This window comes from Oncorhynchus clarkii, chromosome 6 (assembly GCF_045791955.1).
Source record: "Oncorhynchus clarkii lewisi isolate Uvic-CL-2024 chromosome 6, UVic_Ocla_1.0, whole genome shotgun sequence".
NCBI lineage: Eukaryota > Metazoa > Chordata > Actinopteri > Salmoniformes > Salmonidae > Oncorhynchus > Oncorhynchus clarkii.
Genome location: NC_092152.1, coordinates 78,887,587 through 78,911,619, shown reverse-complemented (window position 1 = coordinate 78,911,619; position 24,033 = coordinate 78,887,587). Strand labels below are relative to the sequence as shown.

At 47.2% G+C, this 24,033-nt stretch overlaps 1 protein-coding gene across 1 annotated transcript in view; it reads right to left on the bottom strand.

Annotated features, from left to right (window-relative positions):
• LOC139411649 (proprotein convertase subtilisin/kexin type 6-like) overlaps positions 1-24,033 on the bottom strand; it is a 93,530-nt gene that overhangs the window by 8,911 nt on the left and 60,586 nt on the right. Inside the window, exons 13-19 of the mRNA XM_071158257.1 lie at positions 19,897-20,033; positions 19,639-19,821; positions 19,153-19,255; positions 16,685-16,881; positions 9,564-9,651; positions 9,217-9,320; positions 4,092-4,221 (exon numbers count right to left, since the gene is read on the bottom strand). Of these exons, the coding sequence (XP_071014358.1) occupies positions 4,092-4,221; positions 9,217-9,320; positions 9,564-9,651; positions 16,685-16,881; positions 19,153-19,255; positions 19,639-19,821; positions 19,897-20,033 (942 nt within the window). The remainder of the gene's footprint in view (positions 1-4,091; positions 4,222-9,216; positions 9,321-9,563; positions 9,652-16,684; positions 16,882-19,152; positions 19,256-19,638; positions 19,822-19,896; positions 20,034-24,033) is intronic.

The following is a 24,033-nucleotide window of genomic DNA, read 5'->3' as shown; positions in this document are numbered from 1 at the left end:
AGTGAGGGGGGAGACAGGGGAGAGAGAATGAGAGCTAGAGAGAGAGAGAGGGAGAGAGAGAGAGAGATGGGGGGAATAGAGAGAGAGAGGGGGGGGGGAATAGAGAGAGAGAGAGAGAGAGAGAGAGAGAGAGAGAGAGAGAGAGAGAAGGGAGAGAGAGGGGGGAATAGAGAGAGAGAGAGAGGGGAGAGAGAGCTAGAGAGAGAGAAAGACAGAGATATGTAAAGAAGGAAAGAGTGAGCTAGAGAGACAAAGAGAGAGCAAGACGATGACATTGAGAAATAACTAAAGAAGAACCCATCCCTGGTGCCGTCGCAAAACCATGACCTTCTATCAGAGCCTCTATTTGTTCCTGACATCTCCCATAAACCACTGGACTGATTTATAAAAATCCCTGTGCGTCAAAAACAGCTTTCTCCCTCCCCACTCCTCAGTGGAAAGAGAGGAGGGATAGCGAGAGGAGAGAGAAAGAGAGATAGAGGAGAGAGAGAACGAGAGAGAGATTGAGAAAGCGAGTGCCCCTCTCCACTCCACACTCAGTCATTACGGTGAGCTAAAGGGATGTTGATGCTGCCATTAAATTCTCAGCGTTGGTGCAGGTGAGATTTACACCCTCAGTCAGTCCTGTTGATCTTGTTTGACTGCACAACACCATCTGATTTAAAGACAATTATGGAGATGACAAAGAATAATGAGTGGAGCAGAGGGAGAACAGACAGAAGGATATAGTGGAGCAGAGGGAGAACAGACAGAAGGATATAGTGGAGCAGAGGGAGAACAGACAGAAGGATATAGTGGAGCAGAGGGAGAATAAACAGAAGGATATAGTGGAGCAGAGGGAGAACAGACAGAAGGATATAGTGGAGCAGAGGGAGAACAGACAGAAGGATATAGTGGAGCAGAGGGAGAACAGACAGAAGAATATAGTGGAGCAGAGGGAGAAAAGACAGAAGGATATAGTGGAGCAGAGGGAGAATAAACAGAAGGATATAGTGGAGCAGAGGGAGAATACACAGAAGGATATAGTGGAGCAGAGGGAGAATAAACAGAAGGATATAGTGGAACAGAGGGAGAACAGACAGAAGGATATAGTGGAGCAGAGGGAGAATAAACAGAAGGATATAGTGGAGCAGAGGGAGAATAAACAGAAGGATATAGTGGAGCAGAGGGAGAACAAACAGAATGATATAGTGGAGCAGAGGGAGAATACACAGAAGGATATAGTGGAGCAGAGGGAGAATAAACAGGAGGATATAGTGGAGCAGAGGGAGGAGGAGCAGAGGGAGAACAAACAGGAGGATATAGTGGAGCAGAGGGAGGAGGAGCAGAGGGAGAATAAACAGAAGGATATAGTGGAGCAGAGGGAGGAGGAGCAGAGGGAGAACAAACAGGAGGATATAGTGGAGCAGAGGGAGGAGGAGCAGAGGGAGAATAAACAGAAGGATATAGTGGAGCAGAGGGAGAACAAACAGGAGGATATAGTGGAGCAGAGGGAGAACAAACAGGAGGATATAGTGGAGCAGAGGGAGGAGGAGCAGAGGGAGAATAAACAGAAGGATATAGTGGAGCAGAGGGAGGAGGAGCAGAGGGAGGAGGAGTAGAGGGAGAACAAACAGGAGGATATAGTGGAGCAGAGGGAGAATAAACAGAAGGATATAGTGGAGCAGAGGGATAACAAACAGGAGGATATAGTGGAGCTATATTGTTAAGGATCCCTCTGGAACTTTCATTGCGCCTTGTTGTCTAAGGCTAGGCGTTTGGAACAAATTATTTGAGAGAGAGAGCAAGAGAGAAAGGGAGAGAGAAAGCGAGACAGCAAGACATACCAATTAATGAGACCCAGATGGTCGATGGTACTGACCCTCAGTCAGTCAGTCTCCAACAGAAGAAAGGTGAAAGAGAGGTGAGAGAGAATGGAGTTAGAGAGAAGGGAGGGAGAAGGGACAGAGAGGAGAGAGAGAAGGGAGTTAGAGGAGAGAGAGAAGGAAGAGTGGAGAGGGAGAAGGGAGTTAGAGAGAAGGGAGGGAGAAGGGACAGAGAGGAGAGAGAGAAGGGAGTTAGAGAGAAGGGAGGGAGAAGGGAGAGAGAGGAGAGAGAGGTGGAAGAGAGGAGAGGGAGAAGGGAGTTAGAGAGAAGGGAGGGAGAAGGGACAGAGAGGAGAGAGAGAAGGGAGTTAGAGGAGAGAGAGAAGGAAGGGAGGAGAGGGAGAAGGGAGTTAGAGAGAAGGGAGGGAGAAGGGACAGAGAGGAGAGAGAGAAGGGAGTTAGAGGAGAGAGAGAAGGAAGAGAGGAGAGGGAGAAGGGAATTAGAGAGAAGGGAGGGAGAAGGGACAGAGAGGAGAGAGAGAAGGGGGTTAGAGGAGGGAGAGAAGGAAGAGAGGAGAGGGAGAAGTTAGTTAGAGAGAAGGGAGGGTGAAGGGACAGAGAGGAGAGAGAGAGAAGGGAGTTAGAGAGAAGGGAGAGAGAAGGGAGGGAGAAGGGAGAGAGAGGAGAGAGAGAAGGGAGTTAGAGAGAAGAGAGAGAGAAGGGAGGGAGAAGGGAGGGAGAGAAGGGAGGGAGAAAGGAAGGAGATGGGACAGAGAGGAGAGAAAGAATGGAGGGAGAAGGGACAGAGAGGAGAGAGAGAAGGGAGTTAGAGGAGAGAGAGAAGGAAGAGAGGAGAGGGAGAAGGGAGTTAGAGAGAAGGGAGGGAGAGAAGGGATGGAGGGAGAAGGGAGGGAGAAGGGACAGAGAGAAGAGAAAGAAGGGAGAGAGAAGGGACAGAGAAGAGGGAGCGAGAAAGGAGAGCGAGACAAGTGGAAATAGAAAATGAAAGTGAAAAGAAACAGAGAGAGAGTAAGAGTAGCTCTGATGTTGAAGGTAGTTTAGAGATTTCTTTAAGAGGAGTGCTGATGTTGAATGTAGTTTAGAGATTTCTTTAAGAGAAGCTCTGATGTTGAAGGTAGTTTAGAGATTTCTTTAAGAGGAGCGCTGATGTTGAATGTAGTTTAGAGATTTCTTTAAGAGAAGCTCTGATGTTGAAGGTAGTTTAGAGATTTCTTTAAGAGGAGCGCTGATGTTGAAGCTAGTTTAGAGATTTCTTTAAGAGGAGCGCTGATGTTGAAGGTAGTTTAGAGATTTCTTTAAGAGGAGCGCTGATGTTGAAGCTAGTTTAGAGATTTCTTTAAGAGGAGCGCTGATATTGAAGGTAGTTTAGAGATTTCTTTACGCCTTAATCCCACATGAATAGGAAAGATTGGCACCATCTAATTCTATCTAATTAGAGGCTGCTAATCTTTGCCACAGAGGGTTCAGAATATGAACTCAGCTGGAGTTTAGACTACTTTTAAGAGAAGTAGATGAATCATTTGGAGTTTAACTAAGCCTTAATTGTGATTTTATAACTGACAACTGATTTTCCGTAAATTAAGCATTGTCTTGGACTAAAAAGCAATAGAAGTTCTGTATGGAAAACTGACCCGGAATTTCCTGTTTGGCACTTTTCACCCTACAGAGCCGAGCCAAGCTGTACTGTAGCTGTACTGTAGCCTGTTACACATCCACCATACTTGGATCCACTGGAACAGAGCTGGACAGGACAATGTGAAAAGAAAAGATCCAAATATCCAGTGCAGTACAGTTTGGGTTGGCCCAATAGTGTTAGAAGGGTACTGTATATCTCTTAAAATGTATGGCCAGATTAATGCAGGGGCTGAAGCCTCTGGCCCAGGCCCGTAGGGTGCTCAAGAGGCAAAAGAGAAGGAAATAGAATCTTGTCCTCTACCCGGCTCTCTCTCTGTCAAACCGTCTGGTTTCACAGCGCCTAAAAAAGGGACTTGAATGGAAGCCTATGGCAGGTGCAGGAAAACCTCCCGCTCGATTTTCAGCATATAGCTTAACGTTTAGAATTTCTGCCCTACAGTTAAGATTTAAAAGAGCGGGCTTTGAAATCCATAGTGTAGTTAGTAGAGCATGGCACTTGCAACGGCAGGGTTGTGGGTTCAATTCCCAAAAGGGACCAGAATGTATGGACTCAATACTGTAAGTCGCTCTGGCTAAGAGTGTCTGCTAAATGACTGAAATACAACTAAGCCTAATGATGGGGTCACTCACTTGTGACACATCCCCTGGTGGTAGCCAGCATCCTCTGTTGAGTAGTATCCTGGGGCGCAGGTCTGAACACACCTCCACTCTTGCTGCAGGTGATCTCTGGCACACTGGATACACTCCTCCTTACCTGGACCTGCAACAACACACAGCAACAGTTCCAAACAGAAAAGGACGGGTCCATCTTTAGCCCAGTGGGGTGAGTTGTATCATTATTTGGTTAATAATATGGTCCTCAAGGAAACAAATTGTCTGGTGGGTAAGAAATTCCTGGGCCGATTTCTGGTCCCAGTCCGTTCCTGGTTCAAAGTACTTTAAACGTCTGTCCCCTGAACATGCGGTGGTGCGTAGACCAAAAGTAAGACATCAAATGCAATGGTGGTCCGACTGCACTCAAAATGATGATACCTTTCCTAATCCCAATTGCCAATAACAACATATAAGAAATTGATACAATTTATTTGGAATTGAAGCCAGATACACGCCTTTAGGAAAATGTCTGGCTTGTTTTGGGGACGAACAGTCCCTTTAATGTACCCCCTCTTTCTCTCTCTCTCTCATTACAATCAGTGCTAGGGCCTTGGTTGAGAGGTGAACCACTAATACAGCTCCTCTACTACAGCAATAAGCGTCTCTCTCTACTGGGTGTTTTGAGGCTAAATTCACTTGTTCCACAGACATGCACACAAGCACATACACAATCTAATCCCTCAGCTTTCTCTCCCCACAGCACGTCTGGCTCTGTCTGTCTATACTACTGTCTCAGGGCAACGGCAGAGCTTCGCCAGCTAAATGTCAACTGCGGCCGACGGCCTAACCCCAGGACACAGCGCTCATAATTAGGGGCCCATTTAATTCATGTAAATCAATGAGCGAATTGACTTAAATCTGACACCCATGTAGATCACAGACGTGAGATGTCGACACCATGCCGAAAGTCATGATCACGATAAGCAGAACTGGCAAGCAACCTTTTAGTTTTTTAAAAAATTTTTTATTTTTTTATTTTACCTTTATTTAACTAGGCAAGTCAGTTAAGAACAAATTCTTATTTTCAATGACGGCCTGGGAACAGTGGGTTAACAGTGGGCCTGTTCAGGGGCAGAACGACAGATTTGTACCTTGTCAGCTCGGGGGTTTGAACTCGCAACCTTCCGGTTACTAGTCCAACGCTCTAACCACTAGGCTACCCTGCCGCCCCAGTTGGCAAATGAAGTTATAATTCGTTGTGAAATGATGGTATTGTCATGTCTTCGGACCATAGCACAGGTTCCAATCCAAGTGCCAGTGCCGTTTAGCAAACTCCAGACATTTATATTTGTTGGATGACATGAAAATAGAGGTCTTTGACCACGCACACAAGTGTCTCTGCCAGGAGGCTGAAACTTGGCCAAATGACAGTGCCTTCAGAACGTATAACCTCTGGACTTATTCAACATTTTGTAGCCTGAAATCAAAATTGATTGAATAGATTTTTTTTCTTACCCATCTACACACAAAACCCCATAATAACAAAGTGAAAATATGATTTTAGACATTTTTGCAAATGTATTAAATGAAATACATAAATATCTCATTTACATGACTTTTCACACCCCTGAGTCAACACTTTGTAGAAGCACCTTTGGTGGCGATTACAGCTGTGAGTCGTCTTGGGTTTGTCTGTATCAGCTTTGAGTCGTCTTGGGTTTGTCTGTATCTATTACGGGATTCTTCTGTTGAAGGAGAGGCGGACCAAAACGCAGCGTGGTTATTGTGATACATCTTTAATAAAGATTAAAATAGAACAATATACAAAAACAAGAAATGTGAAAAAATGAAAACAGCCCTATCTGGTGTAACAAACACAAAGACAGGAACAATCACACACAAACCCCAACACCAAACAGGCTACCTAAATATGGTTCCCTATCAGAGACAATGACTAACACCTGCCTCTGATTGAGAACCATATCAGGCCAAACACAGAAACAGACAAACTAGACACACAACATAGAATGCCCACTCAGATCACACCTTGACCAAACAAAACATAGAAACATACAAAGCAAACTGTGGTCAGGGTGTGACAGTATCAGCTGTGAGTCGTCTTGGGTTTGTTTGTATCAGCTTTACACATATGGATTTGGGGATTTTTTTCCCATTCTTCCTTTTCTCAAACTCTGTTAAGTTAAATGGGGAGCAACGGTGAAAAGCAATCTTCAAGTTTTCCACAGATTTTCAATGAGATTCAAGTCTGGGCTTTGACTGGACCAATCAATGACGTTGACATTCTTGTTCTGAAGCCTTTCCAGCGTTGCTTCGGCTGTATGCTTGGTGTTTTCCTGTTGAAACGTTACGCCCCCAGTCTAAGGTCATTTGCTCTCTGAAGCAGGTTCTCATCAAGGATTTGCCTGTATTTGGCTCTTCACCAGTCTCCTAGTTCAATGATTTGCCTGTATTTGGCTCTTCACCAGTCTCCCAGTTCAAGGATTTGCCTGTATTTGGCTCTTCACCAGTCTCCCAGTTCAAGGATTTGCCTGTATTTGGCTCTTCACCAGTCTCCCAGTTCATGCCGCTGAAAAGCATCCCCATAGTATGATGCTGCCACCACCATGCAAGGCGGTAGGGATTGTGTTAGACAGGTGATGAGCTGTGCCTGGTTTTCTCCAGATGTAGCGCGGTGCATTCATGCAGAAGAGTACATTTTTGTCTCATCAGACCACAGAATCTTTTGCCTTACGATCTCAGAGTCTTTCACATGCCTTTTTACAAACTCCAGGTGTGCTGTCATGTGACTTTTTCTCAGGAGTGGCTTCCGTCTGGCCACTGTCCCATAAAACCCAGATTGGTGAAGTGCGGAGACTGTTGTCCTTCTGGCAGGTTCTCCCATCTAAGCCAAGGAACTCTGTACTGTTCTAAGTCACCTCCCTGACCAAGGTCCTTCTTGCTTGGTTGCTTAGCTTGGTCAGACAGCCAGTGATGGAAACCAGTGTGCTCTTGGAACCTTTCAACTCTCTAGAAATTGTTTTCTACCCTTCCCCAGATATATGCCTCATCATAATTATATCTCAGAGATCTACAGACAGTTCCTTGGACTTCATGGTGTAGTTTCTGCTCTGACTGTCAACTGCGGGACCTTATATAGACAGGTATGTTTCTTTCTAAATCATGTCCAATCAATTGAATTGGCCACAGGTGGACTCCAATCAAGTGACATCTCAAGGATGATCAATGGAAATTGGAGTCACCTGAGCTCAATTTGGAGTGTCATAGCAAAGAGCTGTGAATACTTATGTAAATGAGATATTTCTGTATTTCATTTTCAATAAAACATGTTTAAAAACATGTTTTATTATTATGGGGTCATTATGCGGTATTGTGTGTAGATGGGTGAGAAGATTCAGGTTGTAACATAACAAAATGTGGAATAAGTCAAGGGGTATGAATGCTTTCTGAAGGTACTGTGCTGGAGTATGGGAGATGTTCTCTCCAGAACAGGCCAGTATGACAGTGTGACACAGCAAGGTCACTCTGACACTATGACCTCCATATATGGGTCATATAGACCGTTGACATTTGAGCCTGACATTCATTAATAGTTCAACGTTAAGAGGACCATTGAGTGAAACAATGCAAACGTTTACTATTGGCATTGTGTGTAATACTCAAAAATGCATTCCAGAAACCTGTCACGGAACCTATAACTGGTGGCTTCACACACACACACACACACGCACACACGCACGCACGCACGCACGCACGCACACACGCACACACGCACACACGCACACACGCGCACTTCATCTGTCGTTTTAAAATATTTGACAAAAAGGCTCAGTGCCATTACCCTCTCAAGAGGAGAGTGCCGGAGTATTGCAAACAGGGATGCCAATATTTTTTACTCCTATCTTTATGAGAACAGGAGGTGTGACAGGGACACTGACCTGTGCAGGTAGAGCAGGAGGTGTGACAGGGACACCGACCTGTGCAGGTAGAGCAGGAGGTGTGACAGGGACACTGACCTGTGCAGGTAGAGCAGGAGGTGTGACGGACACTGACCTGTGCAGGTAGAGCAGGAGGTGTGACAGGGACACTGACCTGTGCAGGTAGAGCAGGAGGTGTGACAGGGACACTGACCTGTGCAGGTAGAGCAGGAGGTGTGACAGGGACACTGACCTGTGCAGGTAGAGCAGGAGGTGTGACAGGGACACTGACCTGTGCAGGTAGAGCAGGAGGTGTGACTGGAACACTGACCTGTGCAGGTAGAGCAGGAGGTGTGACAGGGACACTGACCTGTGCAGGTAGAGCAGGAGGTGTGACAGGGACACTGACCTGTGCAGGTAGAGCAGGAGGTGTGACTGGAACACTGACCTGTGCAGGTAGAGCAGGAGGTGTGACAGGGACACTGACCTGTGCAGGTAGAGTAGGAGGTGTGACAGGGACACTGACCTGTGCAGGTAGAGCAGGAGGTGTGACTGGAACACTGACCTGTGCAGGTAGAGCAGGAGGTGTGACAGGGACACTGACCTGTGCAGGTAGAGCCAGAGGTGTGACAGGGACACTGACCTGTGCAGGTAGAGCAGGAGGTGTGACAGGGACACTGACCTGTGCAGGTAGAGCAGGAGGTGTGACAGGGACACTGACCTGTGCAGGTAGAGCAGGAGGTGTGACAGGGACACTGACCTGTGCAGGTAGAGCAGGAGGTGTGACAGGGACACTGACCTGTGCAGGTAGAGCAGGAGGTGTGACTGGGACAATGACCTGTGCAGGTAGAGCAGGAGGTGTGACAGGGACACTGACCTGTGCAGGTAGAGCAGGAGGTGTGACAGGGACACTGACCTGTGCAGGTAGAACAGGAGGTGTGACAGGGACACTGACCTGTGCAGGTAGAGCAGGAGGTGTGACAGGGACAATGACCTGTGCAGGTAGAGCAGGAGGTGTGACAGGGACACTGACCTGTGCAGGTAGAACAGGAGGTGTGACAGGGACACTGACCTGTGCAGGTAGAGCAGGAGGTGTGACAGGGACAATGACCTGTGCAGGTAGAGCAGGAGGTGTGACGGACAATGACCTGTGCAGGTAGAGCAGGAGGTGTGACAGGGACACTGACCTGTGCAGGTAGAGCAGGAGGTGTGACAGGGACACTGACCTGTGCAGGTAGAGCAGGAGGTGTGACAGGGACTACACTTCATCTCCTCCAGATGAAAGAAGGTTCCGTTGGCACACTCCGGTACACAGGTCATCCCCGCCAGACTGCACACACACACACACACACACACACACACACACACACACACACACACACACACACACACACACACACACACACACACACACACACACACACACACACACACACACACACACACACACACACACACACACACACACACACACACACACACACACACACATACACACACAAAAACACGCTTATGTTCTCTGCATGACATTTTTCATCAGTGACATTCCCTAAAGAGATTACATGTAGTTTACCTGTAGCCGTCGTTACAGGCAGTACACCTGTCTGAGTCCCGCAGACACTTCATACAGTTCTCATGACACCTCAGACATTTCCTCTGAACTGGGGAGAGGGAGGGAGGGAGGGAGGGAGGGAGGGAGGGAGGGAGGGAGGGAGGGAAGGAAGGAAGGAAGGAAGGAAGGAAGGAAGGAAGGAAGGAAGGAAGGAAGGAAGGAAGGAAGGAAGGGGAAGGAGGGGAGGTAGAGGGGGCAGATGGGAAGGGAGCGTGAGAAATAAATATAGTTATCCATTTTTAACTCAGTATAGTTCTCAGAGGACTGCTCATTCAACCACCAAAACCAAACACACAAACAACCATGAAACCAACTTTCACAGGCTCTCAGTCTCTCTGTCTCCCTCTTTCTGTCTCTCTCTCGCTCTCTCTCTCTGTCTCCCTCTTTCTGTCTTTCTCTCTCCCTCTCTTTCCCTCTCTCTCAGTCTCTCTGCCTGTCTCTCTCTCTCTCTGTCGCCCTCTTTCTGTCTCTCTCTCGCTCTCTCTCTGTCTCTCTCTCTCTGTCTCCCTCTTTCTGTCTCTCTCTCTGTCTCCCTCTTTCTGTCTTTCTCTCTCCCTCTCTTTCCCTCTCTCTCAGTCTCTCTGCCTGTCTCTCTCTCTCTCTGTCGCCCTCTTTCTGTCTCTCTCTCGCTCTCTCTCTGTCTCTCTCTCTCTGTCTCTCTCTCTCTGTCTCCCTCTTTCTGTCTCCCTCTTTCTGTCTCTCTCTCTCTGTCTCTCTCTCTCTGTCTCTCTCTCTCTGTCTCCCTCTCTCTGTCTCCCTCTTTCTGTCGCCCTCTTTCTGTCTCTCTCTCTCTGTCTCTCTCTCTCTGTCTCTCTCTCTCTGTCTCCCTCTTTCTGTCTCCCTCTTTCTGTCTCTCTCTCTCTGTCTCTCTCTCTCTGTCTCTCTCTCTCTGTCTCTCTCTCTCTGTCTCCCTCTTTCTGTCTCTCTCTCTCTGTCTCTCTCTCTCTGTCTCTCTCTCTCTGTCTCTCTCTCTCTGTCTCCCTCTCTCTGTCTCCCTCTTTCTGTCGCCCTCTTTCTGTCTCTCTCTCTCTGTCTCTCTCTCTCTGTCTCTCTCTCTCTGTCTCCCTCTCTCTGTCTCCCTCTTTCTGTCGCCCTCTTTCTGTCTCTCTCTCTCTGTCTCTCTCTCTCTGTCTCTCTCTCTCTGTCTCCCTCTTTCTGTCTCCCTCTTTCTGTCTCCCTCTTTCTGTCTCTCTCTCTCTGTCTCTCTCTCTCTGTCTCTCTCTCTCTGTCGCCCTCTTTCTGTCTCTCTCTCGCTCTCTCTCTGTCTCTCTCTCTCTGTCTCCCTCTTTCTGTCTCTCTCTCTGTCTCCCTCTTTCTGTCTTTCTCTCTCCCTCTCTTTCCCTCTCTCTCAGTCTCTCTGCCTGTCTCTCTCTCTCTCTGTCGCCCTCTTTCTGTCTCTCTCTCGCTCTCTCTCTGTCTCTCTCTCTCTGTCTCTCTCTCTCTGTCTCCCTCTTTCTGTCTCCCTCTTTCTGTCTCTCTCTCTCTGTCTCTCTCTCTCTGTCTCTCTCTCTCTGTCTCCCTCTCTCTGTCTCCCTCTTTCTGTCGCCCTCTTTCTGTCTCTCTCTCTCTGTCTCTCTCTCTCTGTCTCTCTCTCTCTGTCTCCCTCTTTCTGTCTCCCTCTTTCTGTCTCTCTGTCTCTGTCTCTCTCTCTCTGTCTCTCTCTCTCTGTCTCTCTCTCTCTGTCTCCCTCTTTCTGTCTCTCTCTCTCTGTCTCTCTCTCTCTGTCTCTCTCTCTCTGTCTCTCTCTCTCTGTCTCCCTCTCTCTGTCTCCCTCTTTCTGTCGCCCTCTTTCTGTCTCTCTCTCTCTGTCTCTCTCTCTCTGTCTCTCTCTCTCTGTCTCTCTCTCTCTGTCTCTCTCTCTCTGTCTCCCTCTTTCTGTCGCCCTCTTTCTGTCTCTCTCTCTCTGTCTCTCTCTCTCTGTCTCTCTCTCTCTGTCTCCCTCTTTCTCTCTCCCTCTCTTTCCCTCTCTCTCAGTCTCTCTGCCTGTCTCTCTCTCTCTCTGTCGCCCTCTTTCTGTCTCTCTCTCGCTCTCTCTCTGTCTCTCTCTCTCTGTCTCTCTCTCTCTGTCTCCCTCTTTCTGTCTCCCTCTTTCTGTCTCTCTCTCTCTGTCTCTCTCTCTCTGTCTCTCTCTTTCTGTCTCCCTCTTTCTGTCTCTCTCTCTCTGTCTCTCTCTCTCTGTCTCTCTCTCTCTGTCTCTCTCTCTCTGTCTCCCTCTTTCTGTCTCTCTCTCTCTGTCTCTCTCTCTCTGTCTCTCTCTCTCTGTCTCTCTCTCTCTGTCTCCCTCTCTCTGTCTCCCTCTTTCTGTCGCCCTCTTTCTGTCTCTCTCTCTCTGTCTCTCTCTCTCTGTCTCCCTCTTTCTGTCTCCCTCTTTCTGTCTCTCTCTCTGTCTCCCTCTTTTTTTTTTTTTTCTTTTTTTTTAAATTTTTGCCCCTTTTTCTCCCCAATTTCGTAGTATCCAATTGTTGTAGTAGCTACTATCTTGTCTCATCGCTACAACTCCCGTACGGGCTCGGGAGAGACGAAGGTTGAAAGTCATGCGTCCTCCGATACACAACCCAACCAAGCCGCACTGCTTCTTAACACAGCACGCATCCAACCCGGAAGCCAGCCGCACCAATGCGCCGGAGGAAACACTGTGCACCTGGCCACCTTGGCTAGCGTACACTGCGCCCAGCCCGCCACAGGAGTCGCTGGTGCGCGATGAGACAAGGACACCCCTACCGACCAAGCCCTCCCTAACCCGGGCGACGCTAGGCCAATTGTGCGTCGCCCCACGGACCTCCCGGTCGCGGCCGGTTACGACAGAGCCCAGGAACTCTGATGGCACAGCTGGCCCTTAACCACTGCGCCACCCGGGTTGTCTCCCTCTTTCTGTCTCTCTCTCTCCCTCTCTCTCAGTCTCTGTCTCTCAGTCTCTCTGTCTCTCTCTCTCTCTGTCGCCCTCTTTCTGTCTCCCTCTTTCTGTCTCTCTCTCTCTATCTCAGTCTCTCTATCTCTCTGTCTCCCTCTTTCTGTCTCTCTCTCTCCCCCTCTCTCTCCCTCTCCCAGTCTCTCTCTCTGTCTCTCTCTCAGTCTCTCAGTCTCTCTCTCTCTGTCGCCCTCTTTCTGTCTCCCTCTTTCTGTCTCCCTCTCTCTCAGTCTCTCTGTCTCTCTGTCTCCCTCTTTCTGTCTCTCTCTCTCTCTCTCTCCATCTCCCTCTCTCTCAGTCTCTCTGTCTCTCTGTCTCCCTCTTTCTGTCTCTCTCTCTCTCCATCTCCCTCTCTCTCAGTCTCTCTGTCTCCCTCTTTCTGTCTCTCTCTCTCTCCCCCTCTCTCTCCCTCTCCCAGTCTCTCTCTCTGTCGCTCTCTCTTTCTCTCAGTCTCCCTCTCTCAATTCAAGGGGCTTTATTGGCATGGGAAACACATCTTAACATTGCCAAAGCAAGTGAAGTAGATAATATACAAAAGTGAAATAAACTATAAAAATGAACAGTAAACATTACACTCACAGACGTTCCAAAAGAATAAAGACATTACAAGTGTCATATTATATATATATATATATATATATATATATATATATATATATATATATATATATATATATATATACATATACATATATACATATATATATATATATATATATATACATATATATATATACAGTGTTGTAACGATGTACAAATGGTTAATGTACAAAAGGGAAAATAAATAAGCATAAATATGGGTTGTATTTACAATGGTGTTTGGTCTTCATTGGTTGACTTTTTCTTGTGGAAACAGGTCACATATCTTGCTGCTGTGATGGCACACTGTGGTATTTCACCCAGTAGATATGGGAGTTTATCAAAATTGGGTTTGTTTTCGTATTCATTGTGCATTTGTGTAATTTGAGGGAAATACAGTGCCTTGCGAAAGTATTCGGCCCCCTTGAACTTTGCGACCTTTTGCCACATTTCAGGCTTCAAACATAAAGATATAAAACTGTATTTTTTTTGAAGAATCAACAACAAGTGGGACACAATCATGAAGTGGAACGACATTTATTGGATATTTCAACTTTTTTTAACAAATCAAAAACTGAAAAATTGGGCGTGCAAAATTATTCAGCCCCTTTACTTTCAGTGCAGCAAACTCTCTCCAGAAGTTCAGTGAGGATCTCTGAATGATCCAATGTTGAACTAAATGACTAATGATGATAAATACAATCCACCTGTGTGTAATCAAGTCTCCGTATAAATGCACCGTGATAGTCTCAGAGGTCCGTTAAAAGCGCAGAGAGCATCATGAAGAACAAGGAACACACCAGGCAGGTCCGAGATACAGTTGTGAAGAAGTTTAAAGCCGGATTTGGATACAAAAATATTTCCCAAGCCAAGAGGCCCATGATCACTCTGGATGAACTGCAGAGATCTACAGCTGAGGTGGGAGACTCTGTCCATAGGACAACAATCAGTCGTATATTGCACAAATCTGGCCTTTATGGAAGAGTGGCAAGAAGAAAGCCATTTCTTAAAGATATCCATAAAAAGTGTCGGTTAAAGTTTGCCACAAGCCACCTGGGAGACACACCAAACGTGGAAGAAGGTGCTCTGGTCAGATGAAACCAAAATTGAACTTTTTGGCAACAATGCAAAACGTTATGTTTGGCGTAAAAGAAACACACCATCCCCACTGTCAAACATGGTGGTGGCAGCATCATGGTTTGGACCTGCTTTTCTTCAGCAGGGACAGGGAAGATGGTTCAAATTGATGGGAAGATGGATGGAGCCAAATACAGGACCATTCTGGAAGAAAACCTGATGGAGTCTGCAAAAGATCTGAGACTGGGACGGAGATTTGTCTTCCAACAAGACAATGATCCAAAACGTAAAGCAAAATCTACAATGGAATGGTTCAAAAATAAACATATCCAGGTGTTAGAATGGCCAAGTCAAAGTCCAGACCTGAATCCAATCGAAAATCTGTGGAAAGAACTGAAAACTGCTGTTCACAAATGCTCTCCATCCAACCTCACTGAGCTCGAGCTATTTTGCAAGGAGGAATGGGAAAAAATGTCAGTCTCTCGATGTGCAAAACTGATAGAGACATACCCCAAGCGACTTACAGCTGTAATCGCAGCAAAAGGTGGCGCTACAAAGTATTAGCTTAAGGGGTCTGAATAATTTTGCACGCCCAATTTTTCAGTTTTTGATTTGTTAAAAAAGTTTGAAATATCCAATAAATGTCGTTCCACTTCATGATTGTGTCCCACTTGTTGTTGATTCTTCACAAAAAAATACAGTTTTATATCTTTATGTTTGAAGCCTGAAATGTGGCAAAAGGTCGCAAAGTTCAAGGGGGCCGAATACTTTCGCAAGGCACTGTACTTTCTTAGATTTTTGCATTCTTCATCAAATCATTTGTCATTGTTGTTCATTTTCTTCGGTTTTCTATTTGAGATTTGATTTTTAGACTTGATAGGGAAGCTGAGAGGTCAAATATACTGTTTAGGCTTTTTACTGCCAAGTTTACACCTTCACTATTACAGTGGAACGATTTGTCCAGGAAATTGTCTAAAAGGGATTGAATTTGTTGTTGCCTAATTGTTTTTTGTCTGTCTGTCTGTCTGTCTGTCTGTCTGTCTGTCTGTCTGTCTGTCTGTCTGTCTCTCTCTCTCTCTCTCACTCTCTCTCTCTCTCTCTCTCTCTCTCTCTCTCTCTCTCTCTCTCTCTCTTCTAAAACAGTGTAGTATCTGGAACCTGGCGAGTTTGTAGGATTTATAGAGGAAATACCATCCAAACATAGCATAAAACGACCTCCGTAAATGAGCATGCAACCCAGTTTCAACCATTTCACTCACTCACACACACACACACACACACACACACACACACACACACACACACACACACACACACACACACACACACACACACACACACACACACACACACACACACACACACACACACACACACACACACACACACACACAGGTCAGACTGGGACAAAAGATCGGCCCTGGGATTTCTAACACACCGGCCCACTTATTTCCTTGATGCCTGCACACCGGCCAGTCCCCCATTATTAGCCAGATAATGATCATTTAGACAGGCCGACTGGACAACGGACCAGCCTATCTGGTCCTGCACACCGGCCAGTCCCCCATTATTAGCCAGATAATGATCATTTAGACAGGCCGACTGGGCTAACAGCGGACCAGCCTATCTGGTCCTGCACACACACACACAGTATGGCTGAAAAACAGATGAGAGCGGCTCTGTCAGTGCTCTGTACGTCAGAGGGTATCTCAGGTTATGACAGATGACGTCAATGCGTGCTCGACTGTGTGTGTGTGCGTGTGTGTCATTCACAAATCAACACATGAACCCACTCCACCATACTCAGTTAATCCCTGGCGTCCAGGATAACAGGCAGCGTGGGAGTTGAACATTGACCTGTTGTGTGGTCACGCAAAAACCTCATCACATCAACCCTTTTGAGCCGCAAATCATTCCCTTATTTCCTTCTATGGAAAATATCTTCACACACTCAATCTAACTGTTACTATGTTACTAAGCAGATTCTATGTCAATACAACACTATTACTACAGTTATTATCGTGTAGTTAAATAGGTATGAGGGCAACTTAAAGTAAAGTGGTACATTGTTTCTTCTTGGAGAGACAACACTAATAGCTTCAATTATATTTTTGTATATATATATATTTTACCGTTATTTAACTAGGCAAGTCAGTTAAGAACAAATTCTTATTTACTATGACAGCCTACCCCGGCCAAACCCGGACGACGCTGGGCCAATTGTGCCCCGCCCTATGGGAATCCCAATCACGGCCGGATGTGATACAGTTAGTTAGGGCTTAGTTAGTTAGGGTAAACTGATCCTAGATCTGTGGTTATAAAGTTCTACCTAGATCTCTTTTATTTTCCTAACCATTTCTCTTCACAGTAACATCACTAGCAGCAGAGTTACAGTAAACATGTCCTAGATCTGTGGTTAGTTTGGGGAAACTGATCTTACATCTGTGGTTAGTTTGGGGAAACTGATCCTAGATCTGTGGTTAGGCTCAACTTTTTCAAGCAACTCCACTTGACTTACTGTCGTCAGCGAAGTACCCAGCAGGGCAGGTCTCAGAGCAGGTAGTGTTGAGGGGGTTGAAGTAGAGTCCCCTGCGACAGGAGCGACACTCGGTGGGGGTGCGTCCCACACACCTCTCACAGCCCTTGTGACAGCGTCGACACCTCCTGGCCTCCAAGTTATCGTAGAAGCCCAGCGGACAGTGGCTCACACACGTCCTGTCATGGATTGATTGATTGATGAGTTCTAATTACAGTAAATTCAGTTGATAATACAGTAAAACACACATTAGCCGATTTGTAGAGACTGGCTCTGCTGTATTTCACAAGTCCTGGGATGGATGAATGGATGGATGAATGGATGCATGAACGAATGGATTTATTCATTCAAAATGACCTATTTCCCATATTCTCGATCTGTTCATTATGTGAAATGTAATCTCTCTGCAAGTTGGCAATTGTTTATTTTTCTGTTTTATCTAATCAATTAAATTGATTAATGAATTTCACATAAACAACAGATCAAGTAAATGGGGAAAAAGACTCGTTGAATGAATTAGTCAGAAAGACTACAACATCATAAAAAGAGGGCAAGTAGATTCCATGTCTAATTCATTATTCCTATATTAGCTTCATTATTCCTCTCCTGTAATCTTCTATTAGAAGTATTATGGTAGCACTGTTTTATGGTACAGAATTGACCTGAGATTTGTTAGGAAATAAAGAGGTATCTTTCTGGTATTTAATTCAAAGAATTTCACACAATTGGTAACCTGGTACCAAATGGTACCAAATGGTGCCGATGTGTTCTTTGGTTGGAGTATCAAATAAACAAGTACGTTTTCTTAGGTTATTACTGTGTAAAGACCCTCGCTCCCTTCGGTCTCAACGTAGACTTTGATCTGAAGCCATTCTCGTGATTATTGTGATTTTGCTATTGTAAATGTTTGTAGGCTTATGTAGTCAAATTGTATCTATGATCGTACGCTATCCATTTATGTTTTCGTATGCTATTTTAATATATGAGAATTACCCAATGATATCAGGCCGCACCTGGCCATGATTACAGACACCTGTGTGTCTTTTGACACTATATAAATGAGTCATCCCACAGTGTTTGTCATTATACCCTGATGTAGACAGCTTGTCTGTCCAAACGTTGGACATACATTTTTTTTGCATCTGAGCTCCTAGAGCATGTGACTCTCCTTTATTTTTTAAAAGTATTATTGTGTAATTACCATTTTACCATGTCATTTCTAAGTAAAAACCAGAAAATTTCGAAGTAAATACCAGGTCAATTCTGTACCGTAAAATAAAGAGCTACCGAAGTAATATAGGTTTTCTGAATAAGAATGGACACAGTCAAAATGCTTCCACTCCTCAACATGCTTCCATTCCTCCACATGCTCCCATTCCTCAACATGCTCCCATTCCTCAACAAGCTCCCATTCCTCAACATGCTCCCATTCCTCAACATGCTCTCATTCCTCAACATGCTCCCATTCCTCAACATGCTTCCATTCCTCAACATGCTTCCATTCCTCAACATGCTTCCACTCCTCAACATGCTCAAACTCCCCAACATGCTCCAACTCTTCAAAATGCTCCTACTCTTCAAAATGCTCCCACTCTTCAAAATGCTTCCACTCTTCAAAATGCTCCCACTCTTCAAAATTCTCCCACTCTTCAAAATTCTCCCACTCTTTAAAATGCTCCTGACACGACTTCCGCCGAAGTCGGCTCCTCTCCTTGTTCAGGCGGTGTTTCGCGGTCGACGTCACAGGCTTTCTAGCCATCGCCGCTCCATTTTTTATTTATCCATTTGTTTTGTCTTGTTCCCTGCACACCTGGTTTTCATTCCCCAATCAATTCATATGTATTTATTCCTCTGTTCCCCATCATGACTTTGTGTAGGATTGTTTGTGTTACGTGTATTTTGATATTGTGGATATTGTTACGCGCATTACTTTTTGTCTATGTTCCGTGTTTTGGGCACATTATATGTTATTTTGTGCTGTCATTTTGACCGTAATAAAAAGTGCGCCTGTTCACTACACTCTGCTCTCCTGCACCTGACTTCGCCTCCGATACACACTCCTAACAGCTCCCATTCTTCAAAATTCTCCCACTCTTCAACATGCTCTCATTCCTCAACATGCTGTTGTGCCTTCCTGTCTTGATGTTGAGCAGAAACAGAACAAATAACAAATAATTACTGAGTTTGAATCAGATATGGTCACAGTCACAGCACAGATAAAAGAGGAAACCAAGATGGTTCACAAATCTGAAGCATCTGGTGGGGGCTTCCACTCACCACCAAATATGGTGATGAGAGGAAGTCCAGTGGTAGACAGAGGGAGAAGATGGAGTGAGATGGACCGGGCCATTCCACAAATTTTCTCATACTGTATATAAAACATTCAGCGGTTCCTTTTGTTCCATCTTGGGTTAGTTAAAAGTATCTTTGGTCCAAGTCTGTTTGTTTACCTGCCTGTCTTGAGGCTGCCCAGGCTGTAGTGGATACAGTTCAGACAGTGGTCAGGATCTGGCCCGTCACAGCCCTGGTCCCCACACTCACTGTGGCACGGCCCTGAGAGGGGTTACAGAGAATACACACACACACGGACGCACGCACGCACGCACGCACACACACACACACACACACCCACACACACACACACACACACACACACACACACACACACACACACACACACACACACACAATCACACACGCACACACACACGCACACGCACACACGCACACACACACACACACACACAATCACACATGCACACACACGCACACACGCACACATGCACACACACACAAAAGCAAGCACACACACGCACAAATGCAAAGGTACACACAAAGCACACACACACAGAGGTTAGATGGAGGTTGAGTTGTGTTGTCGGACTACAGTGTTGTAACAGTTCAGAGCGAACAGTTTATGGCAGAGCCTCTCCTACCGCTGTACTCCTCCTCTTCCTCCTCCTGGTGCTTGAGGACCTCCGGAGGTGGTTCGGGCCCGTTGGGGTCCCGGCTGGGGGTTGGAATCTCAAGCATCCTGGAGCGAGAGTGCTGGGTCCCGTGAGACTGGTACGGGTGCCCCGAGGTGCCATAAAGGACCAGTGTCCACTCTTTCAGTTTACCTAGAACAAGGAGAAGAAATCTCCATAAAAACACAGTATGAAGAGATCACTGTGTTTGTGTGTGTGTTTTCTTACCCAGCACCTCTGGGTTGCGTAGAGATGAAGGAGAGTCTATGATCTCCAGGATCCACTGGCCCTCTGCCCTCTCCCCCCAGCAGTGAACAGTCATGAACTCCCAGTTCCTAAATCCTTCATTAGAGTTATCAAACAACCTGAAGAGAGAGAGGGAGGGAGAGAGAAAGTAAGTCACTTCTCAACTTCTAAGGCAATTAAATTCTGTTTCACAGCGCAAACAGACCAATCTCAACGCCTTTGTACTTTCTCAGCCCCCCTGAAGAAAAATATAGAATTATTCAAAGAGGCTAATTGAAGAGAAATGTAAGCACTGGCTGCTTTAAAGCTAGCCGCGACAGGAGATAATATCACATCAATGGGCTCAAGTAACATCACAGTGGCTTCAGCTCTCTGTGGCATGTGGTGAGGTCTGGTGTGGCTGCTACTGTGTTGGTGTGATTGGGAATAATGTTTGTGCACGCTATCAGGAAGTTTCAGGAAGCTGTTTTGGTTACTCTACAGGTGTCACGCCCTGACCATAGTTTACTTTGTATTTTCTATGTTTTGATTGGTCAGGGTGTGATCTGAGTGGGTATTCTATGTTTCATGTCTTGTTTGTCTATTTCTATGTTCAGCCTGATATGGTTCTCAGTCAGAGGCAGGTGTTCGTCATTGTCTCTGATTGGGAACCATATTTAGGTAGCCTGGGTTTCACTGTGTGTTTGTTGGGTGATTGTTCCTGTCCTATGTGTCCCTGTGTTCACACTATATAGGCTGTTAGGGTTTCGTTACGTTTTGTTTTGTAGTATTGTATTGGAGATTCGTGTTTCGTATTATTAATAAACATGGATCGTAAACCACACGCTGCATTTTGGTCCGACTCTCCTTCGTATGAAGACGAAACTCGTTACAGAATCACCCACCACCAACGGACCAAGCAGCGTGTCAACAGGCAGGAGCAGCGCGAGGAGAAGCGCAATAAGGATTTCTGGACATGGGAGGAAATCCTCGACGGGAGAGGACCCTGGGCTAAACCAGGGGAGTGTAGCCGCACTAAGGTGCAGCGGGAGAAGAAACAACAGGAGCAGCCCAAAGAGGAGGTATGGACATGGGAGGACGAATTAGAAGGAAGAGGACCCTGGGCTCAGCCAGGAGAATATCGCCGCCCCAAAGAAGAACTGGAGGCGGCGAAAGCTGAGAGGCGCAGATACGAGGAGGCAGCACGACGTAGCGGATGGAAGCCTGAGAGGCAGCCCCAAAAATTTCTTGGGGGGGGGCTAACAGGGAGTATGGCTATGCCAGGTAGGAGACCTGAGCAGACTCCCTGTGCTTACCGGGGGGCTAGAGAGACCGGACAGGCACCGTGTTATGCAGTGGTGCGCACGGTGTCTCCAGTGCGGGTGCATAGCCCGGTGCGGTATATTCCAGCTCCGCGTGTCGGCCGGGCTAGATTGAGCGTCGAGCCTAATGCCATGAAGCCGGCTCTACGCAGCTGGTCCCCAGTGCGTCTCCTTGGGCCGGCTTACATGGCACCAGCCTTGCGCTCGGTGTCTCCGGTTCGCCTGCATAGCCCAGTGCGGGCTATTCCACCTCGCCGCACTGGCAGGGCGACCGTGAGCATTCAACCAGGTAAGGTTGGGCAGGCTCGGTGCTCAAGAGCTCCAGTGCGCCTGCACGGTCCGGTTTTTCCAGTACCACCTCCACACCCCAGCCCTCCGGTAGCAGCTCCCCGCACCAGGCTTCCTGTGCGTGTCCTTGGCCCAGTACCACCAGTGCCAGTACCACGCATCAAGCCTACAGTGCGCCTCGCCTGTCCAGCGCTGTCAGAGCCCTCCTCCTCTCCAGCGCTGTCGGAGTCTCCCGCCTGTTTAGCGCTGTCAGAGCTTTCCGCCTCTACAGCGCTGCCGGAGTCTCCCGCCTGTTCAGAACTGCCAGTTAGCATAGAGCTGCCAGTTAGCATAGAGCTGCCAGTTAGCATAGAGCTGCCAGTTAGCATAGAGCTGCCAGTTAGCAAGGAGCTGCCAGTCTGCAAGGAGCTGCCAGTCTGCAAGGAGCTGCCAGTCTGCATAGAGCTGCCAGTCTGCATGGAGCTGCCAGTCTGCAAGGAGCCGCCAGAGCTGCCTGTCTGCAGGATGCCGCCAAAGCTGCCAGTCTGCAAGGAGCCGCCAGAGCTGCCAGTCTGCAAGGAGCCGCCAGAGCTGCCAGTTAGCATGGAGCAGCCAGGGCCGCCAGTCAGCATGGAGCAGCCAGGGCCGCCAGTCAGCATGGAGCAGCCAGGGCCGCCAGTCAGCATGGAGCAGCCAGGGCCGCCAGTCAGCATGGAGCAGCCAGTCAGCATGGAGCAGCCAGTCAGCATGGAGCAGCCAGAGCAGCCAGTCAGCATGGAGCAGCCAGAGCAGCCAGTCAGCATGGAGCAGCCAGAGCTGCCAGTCAGCATGGAGCAGCCAGTCAGCATGGAGCAGCCAGAGCTGCCAGTCAGCATGGAGCAGCCAGTCAGCATGGAGCAGACAGAGCTGCCAGTCGACCAGACTCTTCCAGATCTGCCAGTCGTCCAGACTCTTCCAGATCTGCCAGTCGTCCAGACTCTTCCAGATCTGCCAGTCGTCCAGACTCTTCCAGATCTGCCAGTCGTCCAGACTCTTCCAGATCTGCCAGTCGACCAGACTCTTCCAGATCTGCCAGTCGACCAGACTCTTCCAGATCTGCCAGTCGACCAGACTCTTCCAGATCTGCCAGTCGTCCAGACTCTTCCAGATCTGCCAGTCGTCCAGACTCTTCCAGATCTGCCAGTCGTCCAGACTCTTCCAGATCTGCCAGTCGTCCAGATTCTCCCAGATCTGCCAGTCGACCAGATTCTCCCAGATCCGCCAGTCGACCAGATTCTCCCAGATCCGCCAGTCGACCAGATTCTCCCAGATCCGCCAGTCGACCAGATTCTCCCAGATCCGCCAGTCGACCAGATTCTCCCAGATCTGCTAGTCGACCAGGATCTGCTGAAACCGCCAGCCAGCCAGGTTCTGGTAGTTTCTACTACCTGCCTGGGCTTCCTCTCAGTGCTGAGCTTCTTCTCAGTGCTGAGCTTCCTCTCAGTGCTGAGCTACCTATCTGTCCCGAGTTACCTCTGTCCCGAGCTGTCCCTCTGTCCCATGTTATCATTGTGGTGGGTAACCTATTTAGGGACGTTTAGGAGGGGGATTAAAACTGTCATGGAGTGGGGTCCACGTCCAGCGCCAGAGCCGCCACCGCGGACAGATGCCCACCCAGACCCTCCCCTATAGGTTCAGGTTTTGCGGCCGGAGTCCGCACCTTGGGGGGGGGGGTACTGTCACGCCCTGACCATAGTTTACTTTGTATTTTCTATGTTTTGATTGGTCAGGGTGTGATCTGAGTGGGTATTCTATGTTTCATGTCTTGTTTGTCTATTTCTATGTTCAGCCTGATATGGTTCTCAGTCAGAGGCAGGTGTTCGTCATTGTCTCTGATTGGGAACCATATTTAGGTAGCCTGGGTTTCACTGTGTGTTTGTTGGGTGATTGTTCCTGTCCTATGTGTCCCTGTGTTCACACTATATAGGCTGTTAGGGTTTCGTTACGTTTTGTTTTGTAGTATTGTATTGGAGATTCGTGTTTCGTATTATTAATAAACATGGATCGTAAACCACACGCTGCATTTTGGTCCGACTCTCCTTCGTATGAAGACGAAACTCGTTACAACAGGGTTGGTAAACTGTGTTAAAAGGGGCAATCTGGGATTGGTACATTCCATTTTGGACGTCAAATTAACGATACAGCCATTGATTCTTGAAGAACATCACTTAGTTGAGAGTGGTTGCATTTGTCTAGCTCCATCCCTCAGCTGTTTCCACCAAAAAGTTTGGTAAACAGATTGCCCCTTTACAGGAGAGGAACAGAGAAAGGGCATCAGTGCCCTGGGGTTGGTCTAGCAGTTAGCACTGTCAAGCACTGACATCACACCTTCCCTGAGATCTAAAGCTAACTGTCACTCACAGAGTGACAGTCTACTGTTGGCTTGGATGGTTGAAAAAAAAGGAAAAAAGGACATCCAACCTTTGGAATATCTGTCACCCAGCCTGTATAATTATATTGATGAAAGAAATGGGAATCTGAACAGCAGCCAAGCCAGCAGGTTTCTGCATCT